A 23,440-nucleotide genomic window follows, 5' to 3' on the forward strand; every position below is an offset into this window, starting at 1 on the left:
AAAAAACACAATGAAATATCTAACATAAAATAAAAGACAACTTTCAACACAATTTATCGTGAAAAAAAACTTGCATTGCTTGACTTGATTACAAGCAAGCATAACATAAAATAAATATTTCCATTACAAATTGAAAGCAAATACATCATTAATATGTCTTTCCTACCACCCATAACAAAAAATATGTCTCTCCTACCTTACCTTTCTTTCCATATAATAACTACTATAACACCTAACCTTAATCCCCATAGTTAGCATAACATTTGCCAAGCCAACATAGAATCTAGAATTAATTAATAATTTACAAATCTCATCAATAACTAGGCAGCTAAAATTTCTGCCGAACATACTAGAAACCCTAAAAAAAAAACACTAGTAAGTTCTATTAAATGATGTTCTAGTCATTAAAAAAAAAAAAAAGAATACTTAGAACATCATTTAATTCCACATCAAAAAGAACATCATTTAATTAACCTTCTAATCATCATCATCATCATCATGAGTAAAACTTGTAAGTTTTTATCGAAACAACAATTGTTCGTATTCCTCCAATAGGTGCAAGAACTGCTATTATAACTCCAAGAATGATACAAAACTGTAACAAAAAAAAATAAATAACTTAGATAAACAGATTATTTTCTATGAACATTAATTAACCATATTTGAATAAGCTCAAAAAAAAAATAAAAAAATGTACCACTGATGCAATCCAATGAAAGCTGCATATTTTTGGTTTTTTGGCCTTAAGCCATAAGGCACAAGGTATCTGTATCACGTATTTCAAATTTAGTAAGAAGATATTAATACATGAAGATATTTAAAGGGATGCTTAATAACAAATATTAATTCTTACAATATATGATGTTGCTGCAAATGCTAGTCCTCCAAAAAACCCTAACAAGCCTCCAAAAAATGGGAAGCTTACAGCAACCAATCCAACTAGAACTGTAAAGAAATGAAAATTTCATATTAAATTAAATATAACTCAATTTATTGTCAATAATATATGCTTCGAGCAACGACACGAAAATGTCATATATTTAACACAATATTGATCTTACCGACATATATGCTTCGAGCAACGACACGAAGAGTCCTTGAGGGATCGAAATGAAACTTTTGCACTAAACAAGACTCGAGTGTATCAAAAACTGGCATTGCGAAAACCTTGAACAAAAAGAAACCAATTATTATCATATAACCTTATGAAATATATTTTTTAACATTGATGATATATAGTGATTTAAAATTCGCTCATTTATGATCAAGTAAAATTCACGCAAGTCTTACTACTTGATCATGAATAAAATACGATAAGGAAATGTTAGAATCACCTGATAGCTTCCAATAACATGAAAGAAAACCATCAAGTTAGCAATAGCGATAACCCATGGAGGACGTTCGAGTGAGACGAGTACATCATCTTCTACCAAATCTCCAAATGCCCAAAAACCGGATACAGCAACGGTGAGATAGCAAAGAATAACAATGGTGTATGCAACAACAACACCTCTCCACATTGGTACTTTGGAAGGTTTTTCTTCTGAAGAGGGTAATGTAGCTTGAATCTCTAGAACCACACTATGTCCGGCAAAGGCAAACGCTATTGTTCCAAGTGCATTAAATACATCGAAAGTCTTCCCAGGAGTAGTGTGCGATCGAACACCATAGTGAGTTGGATGATGTTCAATTCCCTTCGCAAGTGACGACCCAAATGCCACCATCGAATAACTGCAAAACCATCATAAGAGACATAGCTTAATTTTTTTTGTATTTCTAACAAACCGATTCATCGGTCAATAAGGCAATTAGGTTAACTTTTTTAACTGAGATTGCATAAATTAAATGTGATCAACACATACCAAACAGACATGAATGCCGCGAGCAGCGAGATTCCTTTTAAAGTATTGAAGTTAGGAATTTGTGAAAGGAGTAACTGTATACAAACAAAGAAGCAGATATAATATGTTTGTCTAATTTCATCAAACATTGGCATTATTGGAGTCATTATTTCACAGAACTTCTTAAGTGATTTTCCACCAGTGACTGAATACACAATGGTTGAAGCAACCTGAACAATCAATTGTTGTATCATTATAACCCAGAATCCAACTTTGCCTTGAAATACATGTTCTCCTAAATCAAAGTATCTATCAAATCTCTTCCCTGGAACCAATTCATGCATTTGCACTAGTTGCCACAGTGAGTAAAATGTCACAAGCCATGACACTAAAATCACTGAAATCCCTGGAATCCTTTACAAATACAAATATATAGATTTAAATTAGCATATATTGTAACCGAAAAACTACATGTGAAAATTTCGTGTCATTATTTTCCAACACTAGACATATCTTCAATATGATTTGTGATGTGTCAATGCTAAATTGTTAGGTAGCTAATTAGTTGAAACATATACACTTCATCATGGTCTCCAACACTAATACGACAACTATATACACATGTGATTATATTCAATAAATTTTTAACATTATTACAAGTGTCCATATGTTAGTGTACCATACCGATACACGTGATTACATCCTTAACTCATGTTCTCGATTTGTTACCAGTGGTGATGTGTTTTCATTGGTGTCGAGTAAGTGACCTAGATAGTGGTAATGAAGAGTTTGAAGTGATGAAATTGAATGAATTAAGATATAAATACCATCCAAGCTGGGATAAAGCAAATGGTAACCCTAGGACACCAGCACCAACCATAGCAGTCACATTATGAAAAGTTGAATACCACCATTTTGCTTTTCTAGATGCACTAATTGGCAACCATTTTTGCAGATTTTCTTGATTTGCACCTTGATTCGCTGCACCCTCACCACCTTGACGTTCAACATCATGACCAATATTCTGCTCCTGAATTAACGAACACGCCCACAAATTAAAGTTAATCACACATGTACACATGATTGAATAATTGAAAGTAGTAGTGAATTGTAAAGATATTGATCGATTAACATTACCAATAGTACCATACTGAATTATAGTGATAATTCTACTGTAAGAGATTTGGAAGTGATAGTTCTCTATGGATATACATATGTATATATAGCAATGGTAGGTTGTGAGTGTTGAATTAGTCACTTAAAAAGAGAAATAATAGTGAATAAATTAAATGGATTATGGCCATGTGTATGAAATCAAATTTGGTTGAGTCATAATAGGGATTGTGACTTCATCAAACTCCAATACAATAAACATGTCACCTTTTTCAAGTGTTTGAGATCGGTCATGAATAATAGTATTTCAAAGTTCCAACAAAATAGGGATATTGCAGTATTTCACGATTTCAGATCGATAGGTGCTAAATTTGAGATTATAAGTATTCTACCTGTTCCAACAAAATAGGGATATTGAAAAGTTCAACAATTATAAAAACATCTTCTAAGTACATTTAATCCGTATTTTATTCTATTTGTCTCGCGTTCGGTTGGTGAGATAAGAGACATTCCAGATAACATTGTTGACATTTGTTTTCCTTAAAAAAAAAAAAATTGTTGACATTTGTTTATAAATAAAACTTTATTTTTTGTTCACTCTATTGTTTTTAATAAAGAGAAGTTAAATATTTTTTTTTTTGGGAAAACTAATAACAAATAGTCAAATACTGCTCCTTCATGGTACTTGCCATAATGTTTTATTTAAATATCATAAATTGACTATGATATTTACAGAAGTTGAGTAGTAGTCAAGGAATGTATTTTTTTTAACCCTTCGGTTTTTAGGAGAATGATCCCATTATAATTTAAAGTTTGGTCGGGATGTAAGTAAAGTCTTGCAAAAAAATTGTTCAATTTAGAAGGCAACTCGATTTCATTCGAACAATTGGTTCTTCCGTGGAGTAGTTAAATAATGTATATTTGTAGACAATGCATTATTATATGCAGGGGTCGGAGTTCGAACCCCGGATACCCCACTTATTCACTTTATAAGGTGAATTCTAATCACTAGGCTATCTGACAAAAAAAATAAAAATAAATAATGTATTGATTTTTGGAATGGTTAATTAATGTTAATTTTTTTTTGACAAAATTAATGTTAATTTATGTAATCGAAATTTTACCGTACTTAAATAATTTTTAGGAAATAAATTAAATATTTATAGAATGACTAAAATATTATTACATTTTTTTTGACAAGATATCATTACATTTGTACTATAAAAAAACTTTATATATTCAAACAAAGACACGTAAATAATTATATGTAACAACTAGAAAAACTTTAGTGCAAAAAACGGAAAAGAATATCTAGTTTTCAAGTTTTGGATTATGAGTTTTTTTTTTTTTTTTGAACAAGGTTATGAGTTTATTTACTTGTAATCCATGTATTTTAGGATCCTTAGGTGTGAGTACTAGAAAAATCTCTCTAGCAAACAAATTACACGTTCATAGTGGTTTTCATCTTAATATGATTCTGCTTAAAAATATTTTTTATTGGAAAAACTATTATTGATTATGAGAAATTCATAATTAACTACAACTTTTAAAAATATGCTTATATCATGCATCGAGAAGTTCTAGTATTTTCCCATCTTGGTCAAAGCTGATTATTTTATTATATTTGGCATACTCAATTATTAAGAAGCATGTCCGAATTGTGTGGAGCTTATTTTAATTCCTTAATCGATTATGTTACTTGGAAGAATTGATTATGATGCAATTTTTTTTTTTGGGTACATTGGCTAAAGAAGAAAAAAGAAAAATCAAAAATAGAGAAAAGAAAAAAAAAACTAAGCTCGAGGGTGCAACATCCTTTTGCGATCAGACAAAAGGATTGTCTTCAAGTCTTCAGGAGGAGGATCCTCCCAAACAATAATTTTTTTTAAGGATTATATCATATCATGTCTCTTTCATATTTTACACACAAAACAGGTCCTTAAGTTTTGTTGGATATAGTATCAATCATTCAATAAACATAGTGAGTGTTTGTTGTAGCGTTGCAAAGTGAGAAATTGCGGAGGAAACCATATTGACATGGAAGCCATTTGTTCCTAAGAAATTGCGGAGGAAACATAGCTTCTTTCTTTTCACGTCTAGTGCCAAACCAAACAGGCTAATAGTCTTTTTATATTTAATTAATTTGTCTTATAAATATTGATACCAATCTTTTATAAGGATACCCAAGAATTTTTCAATTGTTTTATTCTACTCCCACTTATACTGATGATATTATCTTTAATATAATGAAGTGTTCGTGTTTCTGTGAGTATTGGATTTAAACTTCAGACATTCACTGCATTCAAGCCACTGAGTTATTTGATAATAACATTTGTCACAATTTCTTGTGGGGACATAAAAGGGACTGCCACAATGCCATCCAATAAAGACGGGTTTAAATCAGTTATTTTCTAAGAAAAAACATTTAAAACACTTTTTCTAAAAGAAATTAAAGAAGAGATAAAATAACTTTTTTTAAATACAGAAGATAAAATAAAATTAACTATCTACTTTGGGACACTTTTTTTTGGAGGGGTCACGTTATTGGAAGGTTGAGTAACAACATTTTGATTAACATTGGCACTTAGCTCCTGAGTTAATGAACACATTAATCCGTGTATTTAAATATATGTCGCCGTAATTTTATAAGTTATTATTTATGTAATTTACTGTAACCATGTTTTTTTAACTAATATGTTGTTGGATTTGTCTCGAATATTTTTTTAAATATCAAATTTTATAATTTTTATTATATGTAATTAAAAATATTAATAAGTAAATTTGTGCATTAACATTTGTGAAGTGGTTCACAACAACATGTATTTAGGAACAAATTGAGTCTCATTGAATAAATGAAATTAAGAGAAAGTAGCATTGAGTTGTAGTCATATTTTGTTGGTAGAATGACAAAGGAAACAAAAGAAGAAGAAGAAAATAGAAATGCTCAGGTTGGAGCATTAAGCCTTAACACTATTTTTAACTTCTACGGAGAAGTCTGCCAAAAGCTCAGACTTAATCTTGAATGGCATCCGAGCTTGCCCAAATATTCACACATAAGTTGTTTTTCTAATTACATGTTGGAAATATTAAGAATTTGCTCATTTAAATTAAAAATCTTCACCAACAAATGTGAGTGCTGCATATGGCAACGAAGATGAATGGATTCTAAAAAACCTATCTCACAAATAACATTTTGAATAGAATTGTTGATTACCAACATTCACTTCAAATAGCTCGGCAAAAATCATAGCATTTAACGATATACAACTACTATTTTTTCATAATGAATTAACGATAATTTTATACCATAAATATTTTGTAGTTATAGTGATCATTCCGTCTCTTTACCTCTCTCTTTATACACACACATGTGTGTGTGCGCGCATAACCAAGATCCGTTAACACCAAGTAAGTCAAATTATTGGTAAAATTAACCATTATTGTAAAAGATCGTGGTGTTTAATTTAATCCAAGTTGAGAAACTTCTTTAAAGGATGACATTTCAACAAAATAAAGGTTAATGAACAACCCAAATTTTGATTACAAAGATATATTGACGCATTACGGAAGCGTAGGCTAGCAAACGCTAAACCTAAAAAGAAAATAACAAATTCCCAAGCGACAAACTTGTGAAAATAGGGTTCTTGAATCCACCAGAAAATAGAGAAAAGTCTCAGAAATATTATTGATTGAATAAAAGTTATCTCTTAGGCTACAACTGTTAAGCTTAATATGGAAATAACAAACCCTAATTGGCCAAAAATAACAAATTGAAAACAAAATAGAAAGTTCTAGAAAATTAGAGTGAAATAATAAATACTACTAAATTACTAATAAAATCCTCCTGCATCAATCTCCTCCACCTCTGAAGAACTCGACCTCGAGTTCTCGTTTTGATAAAGAGCTTCCATGTATGTTGACTCTTCCAATGAACAGGAGACCACCCTCCGGGATCCCATTGAGTGAAATGTAAGTGCTTGACAGATGAAGAGTCGTGCCTTTTCCCAGAATACATACCTCCTAACAATTTGAAAACCCAAGCGATATAAGAATCAGCAGAACAGAAAGGTATGTAAATAATCACATCATCACCCAAAGCTTGGCACAAAATAATTGTTGGATCAATTAGCCCCCATGGTCCAATTTCACACTTGTCAGACATATTTGAAAAATCATGGCAAGGAACTCGAATGACAAAGCTCTCCATGTGCACATGTAATCGAACTATAGCTTTATTTTCCCATTCCACACAAGTACTAAAAATTGAAATGTAGTGTTGGGCTGGTGGTTCACTCATAAAAAGATACTTTTGAGCATAATCCGAAAGTTGATTACAGAATTTACACCCTCATAATGAAGATCATGCTCTTTGATTTGCCTACATATGCAAGCTTCTTCACTGGTTATGTAGTTAGGAGTGTCTTGTACTTGTGACATCCCGCAGTAAAGGCAGAATCAAAAAGCACTTTTAGCAAATAAACTCCTATTTCTGAAGGACTTACTTTCTTTGTGCAAATAAACTCGATGTAATCTTGTGGTTTAATATCATATACTAAACCTGGATCAAGAGCTTTTCTAGGTTTAATAAATAGGTCCAGCACCATGATCATAAGGAGTTGAAAATTCAGCAGAAGAAACAACTCCGAGAGGTTTAATAATATTATCATGAACATAGTAAGTTGTTGTCATGATTAAAGATTTTATAGTAGCTGGACTCCATTCGGTATGTTTAGCTTTGATCATTTTCGCGATTCCACTTACATGAGGACATGACATTGAAGTTCCGGAAAACATGTTAAACTTCACTCCAGCACATTCGGACTCAAGCTTGCATTTACAGGTTGGAAAAACCTCTTGATAATTGTCACACCAAACTATTGACCGTGTCTCAGAACCTTTGTAGATCTTCCTACAAATTGAATAATATTTTCCCTTTTTCTTCTCAAATACCTGTTCTGCAATTTCAGCAGCATTGCCGTCTATTTTTTTTATCATCAAACTATCAAATCCAATTGCCCCTGCAACTTCATATTTGGCTCCATAAACCAATCTCTTAATTTTTGAAATATTAATGGCACCAAAGCACATTATACAAGGTTCACAAGAAGCATATAGATTCCACAGTCGGTAAGGTAAATTTGATCCAGCTTTTGACAAGCCTCTCTTATAGGAATAATCTCAGCATGAGCAGTGGGATCTTTGTTTCTTAAAACCATGTTATGAAAGCTTACAACTACTTCATCATTTCGAACAATGACTGGACCAAATGGGCGTCCATCACCACATGCATAAGATTTTGTTATGAACTTTTGGTCTTTATCCTCTACAGCATAAGATTTGTGGCAAAACCTGAACTGAACCCCATCTACATGCAATTCCTTGAGTCCAATGTGACGGCTGTGATGCGGCGGTTTTGCTGGTGGTCGATGTGGCGGATTGGACATGGGTCGGAGCTGATTCTTCTCAACATAAGTACTCAAGTTCTGCAGTTTGAGTCGAGCCAGAACGCTGCTTCGGTCTGGTGGTTTCCTCAAACTATTGACTTCAGCCATTAAAGAGTTAATCTTTTCAGTATCTTCAATTATAACAGGAGTCTCTTTAATAATTGGAGGTGCTTCTTGAATGGCCCTTTCATCCACGTTAGATAACAATTTATATCATTTATACTAACACCTCTAGAGAATACATTAACAGTTTTGTTCGGAGTAGCAATAACTGGTCCAGTGTTCATCAGAACTCCCTCATGTAAGTTTTCCACCTTCTCAAGTATACCAGAAGCATTAATCAACCCACTTTCACATTCTGGTAACATGGTGGTATGTGATCTTTATTGGAGGATTCCATCAAGGGTACTGATGCCAAGCAATGATCATTAGGTATCAAGTTTTCTTGATATGTACGTTTGAAATGTTCTTGTTCCTCTCTTTTGTCATCCATTTCAGCTAGAACACAGTCACTAGCCTCATGATGCAAATCTACGCCAACATGCTTCCCATTATTTTGCAAAGAGGAACAGATTACATCGTTCTCGGTTTGATGAGCAGATGATTCATTATGTGTTGTCTCCATTGATAACAAGTCTGCTGAATTATGAAAATCCTCTTCATTAATGAACTGATCCGCCTCTTCAATTATATCATCATAACCACCCTTCACCGGCGTTTCATACATCCGTGGCGACGAGAGCTGATTCCTCTCCAATTTTTCAATTGAAACAAGTGGCGAGAGAGACAATCTACCGCGAGAGTTAAATCTTTCAAGCATCAACTGTTTCATCCTTCTCCAAGTTCGAATAGGGTTTTTTCTTTGTCTCCGTCTCTGAACAACGAGTCTATCCCACCAAACAGCGGCGTTACTTTTCAGTCTGTTCGCAGCCATCTTAACATGCTTGCTTTCCAGGACGTCCATGATGTCGAAAAATCTGTCAACATCAATCTCCCAATCCAAAAATTCTTCTACTCCCATTGTTCCGTAAAACAATGGAATATCAGCCTTTACGCCGTAATCATGGTGATTCCCACGTCCATCGCCCTCTTCAGTCACGACTACCTTCTCTTCAGGACTCGAATCATCAATAGTCTGATTGTTATTACAAACCCTAATAATTGGAATTGGTACTTCTCCCCTGTTCTGAATATTCCTGTTGTAGTAGTTGTTATTGTTGGCGTTGTTGTTGTCAACCTTAGCTGTCCATGCCGCCATCTGATCTGACAGAGCTTTGATGGTCGTGGTAAGAGTCGCGGTTATGCCGGCAAACTCTGCCCTCGTCATCGGTTGATCTCCCATGGCTGATCCGTTAGAAAAAGAAGGAGAAACCTGCTCTGATAACAACTGACACGCCACTCAAGTAGGTCCTTGAACCTATAAAGATCGTTTGTTTGATCTAAATCTCCTCATGATTTGTCTACAACTGTCCATTGAGATAGTTGTCCAAGTTACAGTTTTGGATCATAAAACCATAATCGTCCCACTATAAAGCTTTGCTCATAGTATAGGCTTAGGTACACTCTTTTTTAATCTAAAACCTCACAACATTCATGATGTTCTTTAAGGATGGAGCATATTTTATGGATTTGACTGTTATTATTGTCTTCTTATCTCTATATGTCCTTCCCATAATATGAAGCACTACAAATTCTTTAAATATGGTCACATACGGGTTAATGGACAATGCAAACATGAGAAACTTGAGGGGGTTCTTTGCTAAACTCTATTCAAAAAGTTCGTCATCATCAAAAGTTGTTGTGGCAGAATCTCTAATTGGCGCTCTAACGATAACAAACATCTTAATTATATTTGTTGTGTCAAAATCTCTAATTGGTGCTCTAACGATAACAAACATCTTAATAATATTTTTGAAGATTTTGGTCTCTTTGTGATCTAATTTGTGTGCTTTAATCTTATACAGATTCTCGTTTTAGTTATATGCATCATGATCACTAAAAGCACTTGAGTTTTGTAATGACATGAAAAAAATCATAATTATTTACTGTCGGTGCATATATTTTAACTGTTGACAATATATAAAATTGGACAATACTAGGACCAGGTGCTATGCGTTATTAAATAATGACTGTAGATTTTACTTTTATCCATCTAAGTGATGAAAAGTGAGTGAAAAAAATGCGATGGAGTATTTGATTTTATTCTTGTGAGATTCAAATATTTTGAAAAGAGAAGTGTTCTTGATAATTTAATATGTATTCTTTAGGGATGAGGGAATGGTCTTTCTTTGCCACTTTGATTCACCAAAATAATGCCATCAAAACTTGAGGAGAAATCTTAAGATTTTAAACTAGGTGTATGAAATAAGACTTCAAGCCTATACAAATATGAAATGAGACTCCAAGGGGTTAACCTCTAATTTACTCTAAGGTAAAATACACATTTCTCAAGGGGTTGACCTCTAATTTACATCAGGGACTAAACTGGACTATAAATAACTAAAAATATTAAATTTTAGCTTTGTCAAGTGCTGGAGTCAATTTGAAGCTAATATCACCATAAGGCTCCTCTTGTTGTACATCAATAAGATCATGAGTCTTTAACACCTGAAATGCAACATACAGATATAAGTTTTGGAGATTAAGGATATGCACTGTCAGCATACAGTTATTTTACACTAACATCCAATCATGTAACTCTTCAATTTTGCACATCAAGTTTGACAGTTTTTAAATAAAAGACGGTTATTTGTTGTGTTGGCGAGCTGAGATTGGTTGTTGATGTAAAACAATTTAATATCATTTAATCTCTAATTTTTAACTTGGAAATGTCATGACTCACCAAAACTTCAAAGAACATCCTAGCAGCAATCTTTCTAGTTTTTCCATCCAAGATCTTGTTCAAGCTGAAATCTTCAGCAGGTTGCTCCGGAATTGTTGTACATGGAGAATAATCTTTTAAATATTGAGCTAGACCCCTGGAATTTTGAAGAACAAAGTTAACATAACAACTTATGTGGCACAAATCCAAGTGGAAAGCTTTTCCAGAGCCTTTCGCTAAGTGATTTAATGTTACATGATATGAACAACTTGAACAAGAACATATATATTCTAAAATAGTAATAAATCGATAAGTACCTAGTCCTCCCAGACAATGTATCAATACTTCTACTTGTACTTTGTGAACCTGTCATTAAAACGTTTACGTCAACTATAATATCACTGTTGCAGAAACTCGCTATCCAATATTAACATAGCATGAGTAAAATACTGTCATGAATCAAATAGCAGATGACATGAAAATAGAACATACTGGCTGTGGCTGGTGTACTATCTTCTTCGAGAAACCAGAGGTCCTACAATAACAAAGGTTGATAAGATATTAGATTACTTGAAATGCTTCAATTCAACCAAAAGCAAAACAGTACAAGGATATTGTGTACAAGGTAGAACATGCAGGATAGCACTGTGATAGTTTGATAAGTATGAACAGAAGAGAACGTGTCACACGAAAATATTCATTAAACCATGGAACGAAACGGAGACCAACAATATGTCATAAGTATATCCTTACCTATCATAAGAGAGCAAAAAGATGCAAGTATAAATATCTCATTCAATTTTTTTTCTCAACTCATGTAAAAATGCTAACTAGAATAAAAGTTTTATGCTGAAATGGAACATAATTCATCAAGTGAGATTGTACAGAAGTATTCATAAAAAGGCGTTAAATCTTACGTCTTTTCCAGCAGAATTGATAAATTGATTAGTATCTGAAAAGTCATGGCTCTGCAATATGTTATCATGATATGTGCTAGAAGTTCCAGTTTCAGATGCATGAGCTCGAGGTGATGTTGCACCATATGGTATGTCCATTCCCTCAGAAACCGAAGTAGGAGTCGCAACACCTCCTTTAACAGGGCTTCTATAAGCACTTGGAATAATCTGTTCAGTTTCTTTACTTTGAGTTGGGATAGTGGCAGGTTGATCATCAGCAACGTCACGAATGTGTTCAATATCTTCCACACCAGATGCATTAACGATCTCAGGTGCATCTGTTATTGGCTCATCAACAACGATTTCAGGTGCATCAGTTGTTGGCTCGTCAACAGCAATTTCAGGTGCATCAATTATTGGCTCATCAGCAACTTGATTAATTGGAGGAGGAGTAATAGTAGTATTATCCGGATGATCTTCCTCAGAGATGACCAAGTGAGGTTTTGAACATATATATTCCCTTCTTTGTATGTTTAGAAGTTCATTGCATATTCCTGAATAAGAAGCCACAAGTTTCAATTGAGAAATTCATAAGGGAATGCAAGTACCAAAATTTTCAGATTGAACGATAAAGAACAGCTACCTGTAAATAAAGGCTGGTCAAAAACACCCTCCTTGAACCGTTTGCTCTTCAGTTCCCATGCACCCAAAGTAGTGACGTCCCTTCGCCTCCGTCGTATGTTACGAGTATCATTAAGGGCTCTCTTCATGACTCTATAGAGGTATCCCAACATGAGCAATGAGTATGGGAAAACCGTGCATTTCTACATGTAACTATATGTTGCAGGACACAAAAGCAGTTGAATCAAACAATGAAAAAATTACCTATTTGGTAACACTATGGGGTCATCATAGAATTGATTTCTCTTCCTTACTCTTTGAGGCCTCTCGCCCTGACCCTGACCCTCCATTTGAGGGACAGGACCCTGTCCCTGCTCCATTTGATGGGTAGAACTCTGTCCCTGCTCCATTTGAGGGGTAGGAAGCATCGCAGCATCGAAAGAACAACTCCTAAGAGATGGTTCAGAAATTGGCCCTGAGATTGAGTACGAAAAAATCAGTTATAAATTTATATGATTCATATGTAAATGTAAGAGAAAGGTAAGCACTGACCTCCATGAACTTGTCCATCTGAGGCACCACCTTGAGAAGCATCTGGAGTTGGTGGTCTAGCTGGTTGAGTTGGGGGGGTTTCAGCATGGATCTCAGGAATCATTTCAGGAGTCTGATCCTTTTCATGAACAGTTATATCGATATCCATATCTGTTGGAATATTTTCAACAGCATCATTGGAAGGATCACGAAGACTTTCCGGTGGCAATGTCTGTTTTGTAACGGGATCCTGAAAGATATGATTGTTATCATCACTAGTATGACTGGTAGTATGTGACTCTATATGGGAACTTGGACCACCATCTTGAACATCCACTACCCTTGTCGACGATGGAGATTGGGGAATAAATCTATAAGGACAAACAAAGATGTTGGTTCATAAGAGGAAACAGAAATGAAAATGCAACTAAACACCAAAACCAACAAAAAACTTACTCTTCTTTGGAATATATCTATAAGGACAAATAACAATGTATTATTCTATTGGTTCATAAGAGGAAACAGAAATAAAAATGTAACTGAACACCAAAACCAACAAATCTTACTCTTCCTCATTTGGTCTTGCCTCAGAATCTGGTAGCGGTTGTGCATTTGAAGGACTAAATGGTATGTCCTAAAAATACAAGAAAACAAGTAGATGAAATAAATTTCTAACTCAAAAAAAAAAAAAAAACATTATTCAAATTAAAGTCGTAAGTTCTATATATATAAAAGGAATGAGAAGGAAAGGAAAAAGCATGCACCTCATCGAAACGTATAGCCACATAATTATCCACTACAATAGGACTTCGATCTGCACATAGCATTAAAATATTTTAAACTTTCATGTGTTACTTAAAAAATACATAACTAAAATTATGCATCCACTTAGTTAACCTGCAAGAGTAATCTCATCTTGACTCCTTATGTGAGCATCCTCATACCTAAGACATAACCAATTTTATATCAGTTGATTAAAAAAATTGGTAATAATATGAAAAGATAAAAGAAAACTCAGTTGTATAGAGATTTTGATAATAGTATGAAAAGATAAAGGAGACTCTACCCGTTAAAATCTATTTCATAGCCTAAGTTAAGCGCATCAAGGTCAAAAGTGGCTGGCATGGTAATAGTATGAACCGGTGCTTGCCTAGCATCCTCAGGTAAAGTATTATTTGATACTGAAGCAAATACTTTGTACAAAACAGTCCGAACAAGATTGCAGTCGTTAAGAAGGTAATCAACTTTTTTCGAATAAATACGAACAACACCTAAGAGTAGGTGAGCTGACATCCTCAATGCAATGGGAACACCAGGATCCATTATATGCTCTAAAAGTAACATTCAAGATCAATGTCAATCACTACGTTAATCATTACAACAATATTGAAAAACATTGTAGAAAGCAGAACCTCTATACAATTGCTTAAAAAATGAAATTTCAATAAAAAAAAAAAACTAAGCTGATAAAAAACAGATTGGGTCCAATAAAGGATGAAACTAGCTATGACATAAAATCTGGGAACAAACCGATCATCCGGTCAAAAAATGGCAGTTCAGGTGATTTCACCAGTTGGACCACTATTTCTTTTGGGATTTTATTTAACAAAACACACTTATATTTATAACCAAAGCTCCACACCGATTATATTGTGAAAATTAAAACCCTGCAGAATAACATTGTCCATCATGAGTGACCGCAAACCCAGATGGAATTTTATCTGATTTTGAACAAGCTACAAACTTTTCAAGTTTGAGATTATTAAAATGTCTACAACAATGTCAACAGATATTGTGGAAAGCAAAAAACCTAATAAATAAAATCTCTAAATGCAAGTTTAGAAGAATAAAACAAAACTATCATACAAACAAAATCAACAAACAAAATTCAATAATTAAAATTCATAAATTACTAACTTCAATAACTTCCAAGGTCCTCAATTGGCACAAACACCCCACCATTCACAAAAGGAACAAATACACAAGGAAAATTAAAACCCAATAGAGAAAAAAAAATAAAAACTATCAAACTTTGAGAATAAAAACATTCATAAACATCCTCACCACCCCCACAATAGGAACTAACAGACTCAAAAATTAAGTCTAAAAGAATGGCTCAAAAATCTCAACAAATGACTGAAAACCCAAGTTTTGATAAACTTTGAGAACAAAAAATTATTTTTTGTTTTCAACCAAGAAAAAATAAATTTTTATATGAAAAATTAAAACCCAATAGAATGAATAACATTACCCCCTCAAAAAATTTCAAACCCAGATGGGTTTTTGACAAAAAAAAAAATTAGTTTTTTCTATTCAATCATAGTAAAATTAAAATACATTAGAATGAAGAACATTACCGCTAAAAAAAATCCAAAAACCCAGATAGGATTTTGAGAAACTTTCAAACTTTGAAATACAAAAAACATTTTTTTTTGACAAATGAAATACAAAAAACATATAATTCAATCAAGAAAAATTAATTTTTTTTATGAAAAACTAGAACCAAATAGAATGAGTAACATTACCCCCAGAAAAAAACTCAAAACCCAGATAGAATTTTGACAACAAAAAAAAATTATTTGTTGTTTTCAATCAAGAAAAAAATAAAAAAAATATGAAAAATTAAAACCCAATAGAATAAACAACATCAACCCTCCAAAGATCACAAAACCCATATAGGAATTTGAGAAAAATTTAATCTTTTAAACTTTAAGATGAAAAAAAAAAATTGAAAAATTGGGTTTTGAAGTAAATGGTACTTACGAACAGTGGAGGGAATATCAGTAGAAGCATACTGAGATTTCTTGAGTCTGTGTTGAAGATGAGCAGCGATCCAAACCGTTGAGAGTGGTCCTTTTCGCGCCAAAAACGTTTGAGAGTAAAACATTCTTCTTGTTTTTCTGTGTTGATTTTGTTGAAGAATTTTCAGAGAAATTAGGGGTTTATAAGAAATTAGGGTTACGATTGGTTTTATTTATTTAAGGAAAGTTTTTGGCGCGCGATTTTTGATGAAATTTTGGTTTTTTTGAAGTGCCGCTTTTTATTTTATAGTGTCGTGTAATCGTGTCATGGAAGTTGTGTGGTTGTGTTGTGTTGGATACGATTCGTGTGTGGGTTTGTAACAAAACACCTTGGTTCATCCTTAATTTACGATAACTACCATTGTTATATTTATTCAATAAATATTCAAATTAATATTTATTTAACAAATTCAGCCAACTATGTTTATGTTTCCGATGACACTATTAATAAATTCATATCTTAATTTCAATAACATTGTTAATATAACATTATACAAAGTCCGCCAACAATAAAACTTACTCTCTCCGTTCTTTTTTAATTGTCGTTTTCGTTTCTATTTAACCATCGTTTTGATATTTTAAAAGTATGATTTGTTAATTATATCTTTTGTCAATTACTCTTATCTTTTTTAATAAAATTAATTAATGCTTTATATATTTGGAAAATTAAATTTTGTTTTTTTTAAACAAAGTTTGTTTCTTGTTATCCTAAAATTTTAACAAAATTTTGTTACCTATAATAATGATTGAATAGTTAAAATTTTATAAATAAAATGAGCAGTAATTGTTAAAAATTTCAAGTGCAAAATAAAAGAACATATTTGGGAGAAAAATAAAATAAAAGACTGCATGAATGTTCAAAAGGAATAAAGAGTGAAAGACTCATTGGAACGGCTGATGATATAGTTGAAGATGCATTTGATGAGATAGAAGAAAAATATTTAAAAATTGACAATTGTTTGTTATAAGAGAGTGCAAAAAAAAAATGTTGGAGAAAAGGATAGTAACCAACAAATGTTTGTTACCAGAGAAAGATAACATATTAAATTTGTTGGAAAGAGAAAGTGTGTGCAAAAAAATAAAAATATATTGATGGATTAAAATGAGGTATAACAGGAAGAAAAGATTAAAAAATACACTTCGCTATTTTTGTGTTAATATTATAAAACGAACCCTTTAAAAGGAACGTAATAAGTATTTTAGAAGAATTGTTAAAAAGATATAATTGGAATAATTAAAAAAGTTTAAATGAGTTAATATCTATAGCTCACGATTATGATAGACTTCAAAGTTCAACAATTGTTAACAAATCTCTAAAAAATTGTTAACAAGTAATTTTATTATTTTATTTTATTATAAAAGTTCTTTAGTCCTTAGGCAACTTTTTGGAGTCAGAAAAGATGTTGCAAATTTCCTTTCTAATTTTTTGTTCTTTTTTTAGAAAATGATTGTGTATCTTATATATCTTATTTATGAATGTTCTGAAGTGTCCTCGTAAGCTTAACTCGGTTGGTAGAGATAATGCATAATATATGCAAGAATCCCGACCACCATAAAAAAATGTTGTGAAGTCTCTTCGACAAGTTTTTTGAGTCAAAAAAAGTTGTTGCAAATTTTATTCCTAATTTTTTGTTCTTTTTTATTTATTTTTAGAAAATGATCGCGTATCTTATCTTATTTATAAAAAAAATTAAGTCTCTTGGACAACTTTTTGGAAAGAATATGTTACTTGTCCTCGCAATCTACCTTATTGACCTTATTCACAAAAATTTGTGAATCTTCTCGACAATTACATAGATCATCCTCAATGGTGAGGTCTTCACCATTTAAGACCTAGTATCTAATAGGTACCTTCATTGAGGAAAAAATTGGAGGTCTCTTAAGACCCAAGGTCTCACTTAAGACTCTCATTCTTAAGTGGACCTCACACCACTTTTTAATAAAATAATGATTGTTGAATTGCTTTTGTTGAAACGTAAATGATAAAAAGTTATTCCTAGAACTCATTTAAATATTTTGTTAAAGAGTCTCTATATAAATGGTTGAGTACCTCTTAGATACTGTTATTACAAAATTACAAAAAAAAATCCCTCCTCAAATATACATCAGTTTCTCCAATTCCACAAAGACCAAGAAGTTACCATAAATATACTCGAACAAGATATGTTAGTTGTTGCATTCCCTTTATCTCTACATGTTCTAAAAGATCCACTCCTTCGTCCCACTCGAGAATAAAGCAAGTGATATTTTTAGAATCTATTAATCGAAACCAAATTTGAGTAACATGCATACAAATACAATCACGAAGAATATATCACATTGACTCGTCACTCCTTCGTCACAGTTATTGCATGCATTAAGGATATCACATACCCTCAAAGTGTTATCGATCACTACAAAAGAAGACTGAGCGTGGTGGATTGCATTGTTCACCATAAAATTTTACTTGTCAAAACCAAGCATGATTTTTTTTACCATCACCAACTTGCCATAAAGTGTTTTGATGAAAACTTTCTCAAACTAAGGCAAGAGCTTCTGGTGAGGGAAGTCATAATTCTGAACCCACCATGAAGTTAAAATAATAGTCACAAGAAAACGAGGTTTAGATCGCGACCCTTTTAATTTTTTATCTTTTAAACTAAACTTTAGAATGAGAATAGACAAATATGATTATGAAGCATGGAAGTGCACAAATTCAATTAAAGTGATTTGGTGTGTGATATAAGTTTAATGATCTAAATATATAAATAAAGAGTAGGGATAAGCGAGTAAAACACAAGATAATAATGCTTCACTGAATGTGGATTAGTTCAATCCCCACAATTTTTAATATGATGCTTAAGAATGCTTCTCCGCGCCTTCAACTTATGATTTTGATGACATTTACGTTGTATTCTCAATGCCTCGACATGCTTACACAAGTTTTTCACATCCTATTCAGACTACTAACACTCACTTAATCCTTCTTTACACCCCAAAGAAGATTAAACAAGTTCTTACATAAAGATAAATTCTAATTTCACTGTGTAGAATTAGTATGATTAAAAAAATACACTTAGAATGATATTGATACAAAGATGCAGTGTGAGTGTTTGAGTTTGTTTTCTGATAATTAGTGTCTCATTTGTAAAAAAAAAAAAAAATTGTTTTAAAATGAATGACCCTTTTGATTCTCAAGACATTATTAATTACTTCTTTTTCAATTTTATACTCTAATTAATAATCCATCCATTTCAAAACGAATGTCATTTAAGGTTTCTGCATACATATTAAAAAATGCAATAAAGTTGTCTAAAAATATAACCCTTTTACTAAACTACCCTTATTAACTATTGATGTATTTCCCATAATAGAATATATTACTTTGAATGTAACATCCAGCTAAATTCTCGACAGACCGCAGTATCAGTGAACGTGTCAAAGAAGAAATATTATGAAGGGTTAATTATTTGGGGACTTCTATGGTACACCCGTAAATTACAGTGTACCGGTACCATCACTTTAATTTTTATAAATTAACTATCATTTTTTATGAAGAAAATAAGTGTTTGTTGACATATACTCCCTCCGTTTTAAAATATAAGCAAAATTCACTTTTTAGGTTCATTCATTTAATGGCACATCATTAAATGAATGAACCTAAAAAGTGAATTTTGCTTATATTTTAAAACGGAGGGAGTATATTTTAGAAAATATCATTTTATATAAAAAAAAAAACACCATTTCATTTTTTCTAAAAATCATACTAATTTTTTTACATTTTATTGTAAAAAATACTCAAAATTCTCTATTATGAGTAATAAGAATTCAGAAAAATCAAATTTTATTGCGTTGACGTTTTTGGTAAATAAGATTTAGTTATTATAATTATAGGTGATAGAAAATAATTTTTTCCTACAAAAAATAACTCATTTAACTACTCCCTCCGGTCCTATTTACAAGAGACAATTAATTTTTTAGATACATTAAATAATTTATGTATTTGGTTTAGATTGATCTTGACTAGATACATAAATTATTCAATGTATCTAAAAAGTCAACTTTCTCTTATAAATAGGACCGGAAGGAGTATTAATTTAAGGATTTGGTGTACCAATACACTTAAATTGTTGGGTGTACCATAGAACTTACCTAATTATTTAATGGAGAATATTTAACATACAGTTTCAATTAAACACACATGTTCGGTTATCGGTGTCTTTAGTGTGGCTTAGCAAGACTTTTAATAAAAAAAAGGGCAAGATGGTCATTTCTCCTAAGCACTATATATAGTCATTTCATTTCATCCACTCCATTCTCTCTTTCCAGCTGAAGCCTTTTCCCAGTCTCCTTTCCACCAACTTCACAAGTTTTCCACCCAAGTTATTTTAATCATACATGCAATGTTACCAACTTGATTCTCATCACATATAAGCTCTAAAAATAAGTTCAATGTTACTTTTCACTTCCTCTCAGCCGAGCCCTATTTCCACTTATGTCCATTGGGAAAATTGTAAGTTTAAGCCCTTATGGTTGCTGCATGTGTGTTTAAGCTTTGGTTATGGTTTGTTGGTGTGTAGAAACATGAAATTGAAGGAGAAGATAGCACTAAGGTTGAGTTTAGTTGCTTGAAGCTTGGGGTTTCAAATCACGTTGGGGATGAGCTTGTGTGACAGAATCTCTAAGAGCATAAGCTGACCCCCAAGAGTTGTTAGAGATAGAGCTGGTGTTGTATCTTTTGGCTGTGGGGATTATGGCTGAGTTTCATGAAATAGCGGTAAGCTCAAGTTCTGGTTTTTGATTCGTATATCTTTATGTATGGCTTGGAATTGAATTATTGTTGAAGGTTTAGATTCCTCATTCAATTCCCTTCAGTTTGAACACAAACTTTGTATGATTTGGGCTAGAAACGGATTCGGAAAACGCATTTGAAGTTGGTAAATTCTGCTGGAATTTGGTTAGGGGTTTTGGGACAGGGCTTCACCAAAACGGTAAGAACTCTCTTGCTGTAACTTCAAATCACGTGAACTTTGTTGCTATGGTTAGCTAACGAAATTCCCGACATTTTGGTATCGGTTTCATGATTTTAGGTTCAGCATTGAGGCCTGGAGGAGAGTTTGAAGTAAGGGGACTGATATGGGTTTTGTGTTGAACCCAAGGAATCGAGTTGTTTGTGATAAGCTATGGGCTAGGGTTTGGTGTAGAAGCTTAGGAGCTTGAAGCAAATCTCAGTAAATACATGTGAGTTCTTAGTTAGTTCATACCATTGGGTTTGTGTGTGTGTACTTTTGTAAGAACTCATGCTATGTTAGTTTATGAATTAGGTTTTATTAACCCCTTTGTGCCATGAATTGCCCAAAACTATGTTAATGTTGACATGCATTTCATATTCTATGGTTTTATGCATTCTGGATGGATAGTGTGCAGTAAGGGACTTGATTTTGAGGTTTTTAAGCCAAAATACGTGTTCTGCAAATTCTGGGCTGAAGAAACACGCCATACGCGAAAAACTCGCTTATCGCGTGTAAACTCCAGCAACAACGTCGGCTCGTTCTTAGGCCCGGCAAGGGCCGTCCGAGAGGCCCGTTTTGTGCAGTCTTTTATAACATATAAACCCCTCAATTTCCAAGTGTCTAATGTACAATCCAAGTTAAGCTTTTAAAAGGGAAATGCATGATGAAACATTAACATTGTTCGACAATGAATGGCACACGAGAGTATATGATACTAATCATGCCGGGTAGTAACCTAACCTCTAAGCATTGGGAAACTCATAGAGCCTCGACTTAGATAGTCGAGAATAGCCATGTTACTATGTAACCTAAACACGTCAAGACATGTATCAATAAGAGCAAGCACGTAAGTATTTACCGCTATACGGATAGATTACGGACCCATGGTAATCATTTCAAGTAAGTATAAGTTAATAGCCCTTTATGTATGAATAAGACTATGTAAGTATGAACATGTCGTCTCTTTCCGTTATCCACGCCAGGGGATACGAGAGGTTCACGTTAGGGGAACGGGATACACTCTGCAAGGTAAGACTGCACGGCATTAAGAGGAGTCCGGTGTTAATCTCCGATGGGAATTTCACCGGTTATGTCATGAGACTAAATTCTTGGGTTACTTCACTCGGGATTAATCCGTAAAACGAACCAAGATAACAATGATTGTTCAACGCTAACCTCTAACAAAATATGAATGATTCATGCAACATGTATATGATAGGATTATGTTATGACACAGATGTGTATATGCTCTTGCAACATGTTCATGATGACACATTGTTGACGATATTAGTCTTCCCCAGTCGTCCAGTCAAAAATATGTTATGTATATGATATGATTAAGCCATGATGTTGACGATATTCAGAGTTAGGGGTCTTAGTTTCCCTTGACCTCCATGGCATGTAGAGCATATAGCAAGACTTGTAGACTATGATATGTAGAAGATCATGACGATCTTAGTTATGCAAGATCGTTTAGGTATGCAAGATTTCACACACGTATAATCAACTGAATGGTTGTGTTGTAGACACGTGGTAACCATAAGTTTCCCCGAGGTTGCCTATAGCATAGGATTAGGTAGAACTCATTGAGACATTATGTCTCATCCCAATCCTTTTATGTTTCATATCATCAGGTTTTGTGGCAAGAGACGGTATGCAGGTAGCCGAATGGATTATCATCAAGTACACGTTCGTATCAGTCGAAGATTATTGTTATGGCTTCAAGTGGCTACTAGAAGAATGTATTGGATTTTTTAGGATTGTATAGATGTGCATATTCATTGAGGTTGTTATGTTGTAAATTTTAGGTGTAATACATGCTTTGGTCCCTTAACTTATTTTTGGATTTCATTTTGATCCCTTAACTATAATACATCTCAATTTGGTCCCTTATCTCTACTTCCGTCAATCAAGTTAGTCATTTCCGTTAATTTTTTTACAAAATCCGTTAACCTATGCCACATGTCATTTGTGATTGGTGATCAAGGGCTGAATTTTAAAAGCACACACAAGGATACAATAGACTCGCAACATATGATAATTTTTATTATCATTTCCTTTTGTCTTGAATTTCTTAAAATTAAAAATCATCAACAATCTTCATCTTCTTACCTTATACCCACAACAAAACAAAAACTCACCAACACATAGATAAAAACAAAAATAAATCTAAAAAAATTGTATAATTTAATAAAACATTTCTCCCACACACCCTCTCTCTCTCTAAACAAACCAGATCTCTTTTCTTCTCTCTCGCGCTCCCTCTTTTGCAATGAACATTCTGCAAAAAAAAAAAAAAACACCCCCAAATTATTGATTCCCCACTATTCCCATCATGTATTCTCTCTTTAACCTTCAACCTTCAATCCTAATCTTAAGCT

At 33.0% G+C, this 23,440-nt stretch overlaps 3 protein-coding genes across 3 annotated transcripts; all 3 read right to left on the reverse strand.

Moving 5' to 3' along the window:
• Positions 1 to 496: 496 nt before the first annotated feature.
• On the reverse strand, positions 497 to 7,116 carry LOC11416268 (lysine histidine transporter-like 5). The gene is made up of 8 exons (XM_003598007.2): positions 6,889 to 7,116; positions 2,669 to 2,871; positions 1,863 to 2,255; positions 1,335 to 1,731; positions 1,062 to 1,167; positions 854 to 945; positions 698 to 766; positions 497 to 595 (listed from the first exon to the last, which is right to left on the reverse strand). The coding sequence occupies exons 1-8, from the start codon at positions 7,114 to 7,116 to the stop codon at positions 497 to 499; spliced, it is 1,587 nt and encodes a 528-aa protein (XP_003598055.2).
• A 909-nt stretch (positions 7,117 to 8,025) lies between these two features.
• On the reverse strand, positions 8,026 to 8,611 carry LOC120579710 (guanosine deaminase). Its single transcript, XM_039832397.1, has one exon. The coding sequence runs from the start codon at positions 8,504 to 8,506 to the stop codon at positions 8,042 to 8,044; it is 465 nt and encodes a 154-aa protein (XP_039688331.1). The 5' UTR covers positions 8,507 to 8,611; the 3' UTR covers positions 8,026 to 8,041.
• A 2,087-nt stretch (positions 8,612 to 10,698) lies between these two features.
• Positions 10,699 to 16,280, reverse strand: LOC11427949 (sister chromatid cohesion 1 protein 3). Its single transcript, XM_003598010.4, has 13 exons — positions 16,031 to 16,280; positions 14,334 to 14,598; positions 14,165 to 14,211; positions 14,032 to 14,081; positions 13,834 to 13,901; positions 13,289 to 13,638; positions 13,001 to 13,211; positions 12,759 to 12,889; positions 12,137 to 12,669; positions 11,712 to 11,754; positions 11,537 to 11,585; positions 11,241 to 11,376; positions 10,699 to 11,005 (listed from the first exon to the last, which is right to left on the reverse strand). The coding sequence occupies exons 1-13, from the start codon at positions 16,152 to 16,154 to the stop codon at positions 10,907 to 10,909; spliced, it is 2,106 nt and encodes a 701-aa protein (XP_003598058.2). The 5' UTR covers positions 16,155 to 16,280; the 3' UTR covers positions 10,699 to 10,906.
• Between the last annotated feature and the right edge of the window lie 7,160 nt (positions 16,281 to 23,440).

This window comes from Medicago truncatula, chromosome 3 (genome assembly GCF_003473485.1).
Source record: "Medicago truncatula cultivar Jemalong A17 chromosome 3, MtrunA17r5.0-ANR, whole genome shotgun sequence".
NCBI lineage: Eukaryota > Viridiplantae > Streptophyta > Magnoliopsida > Fabales > Fabaceae > Medicago > Medicago truncatula.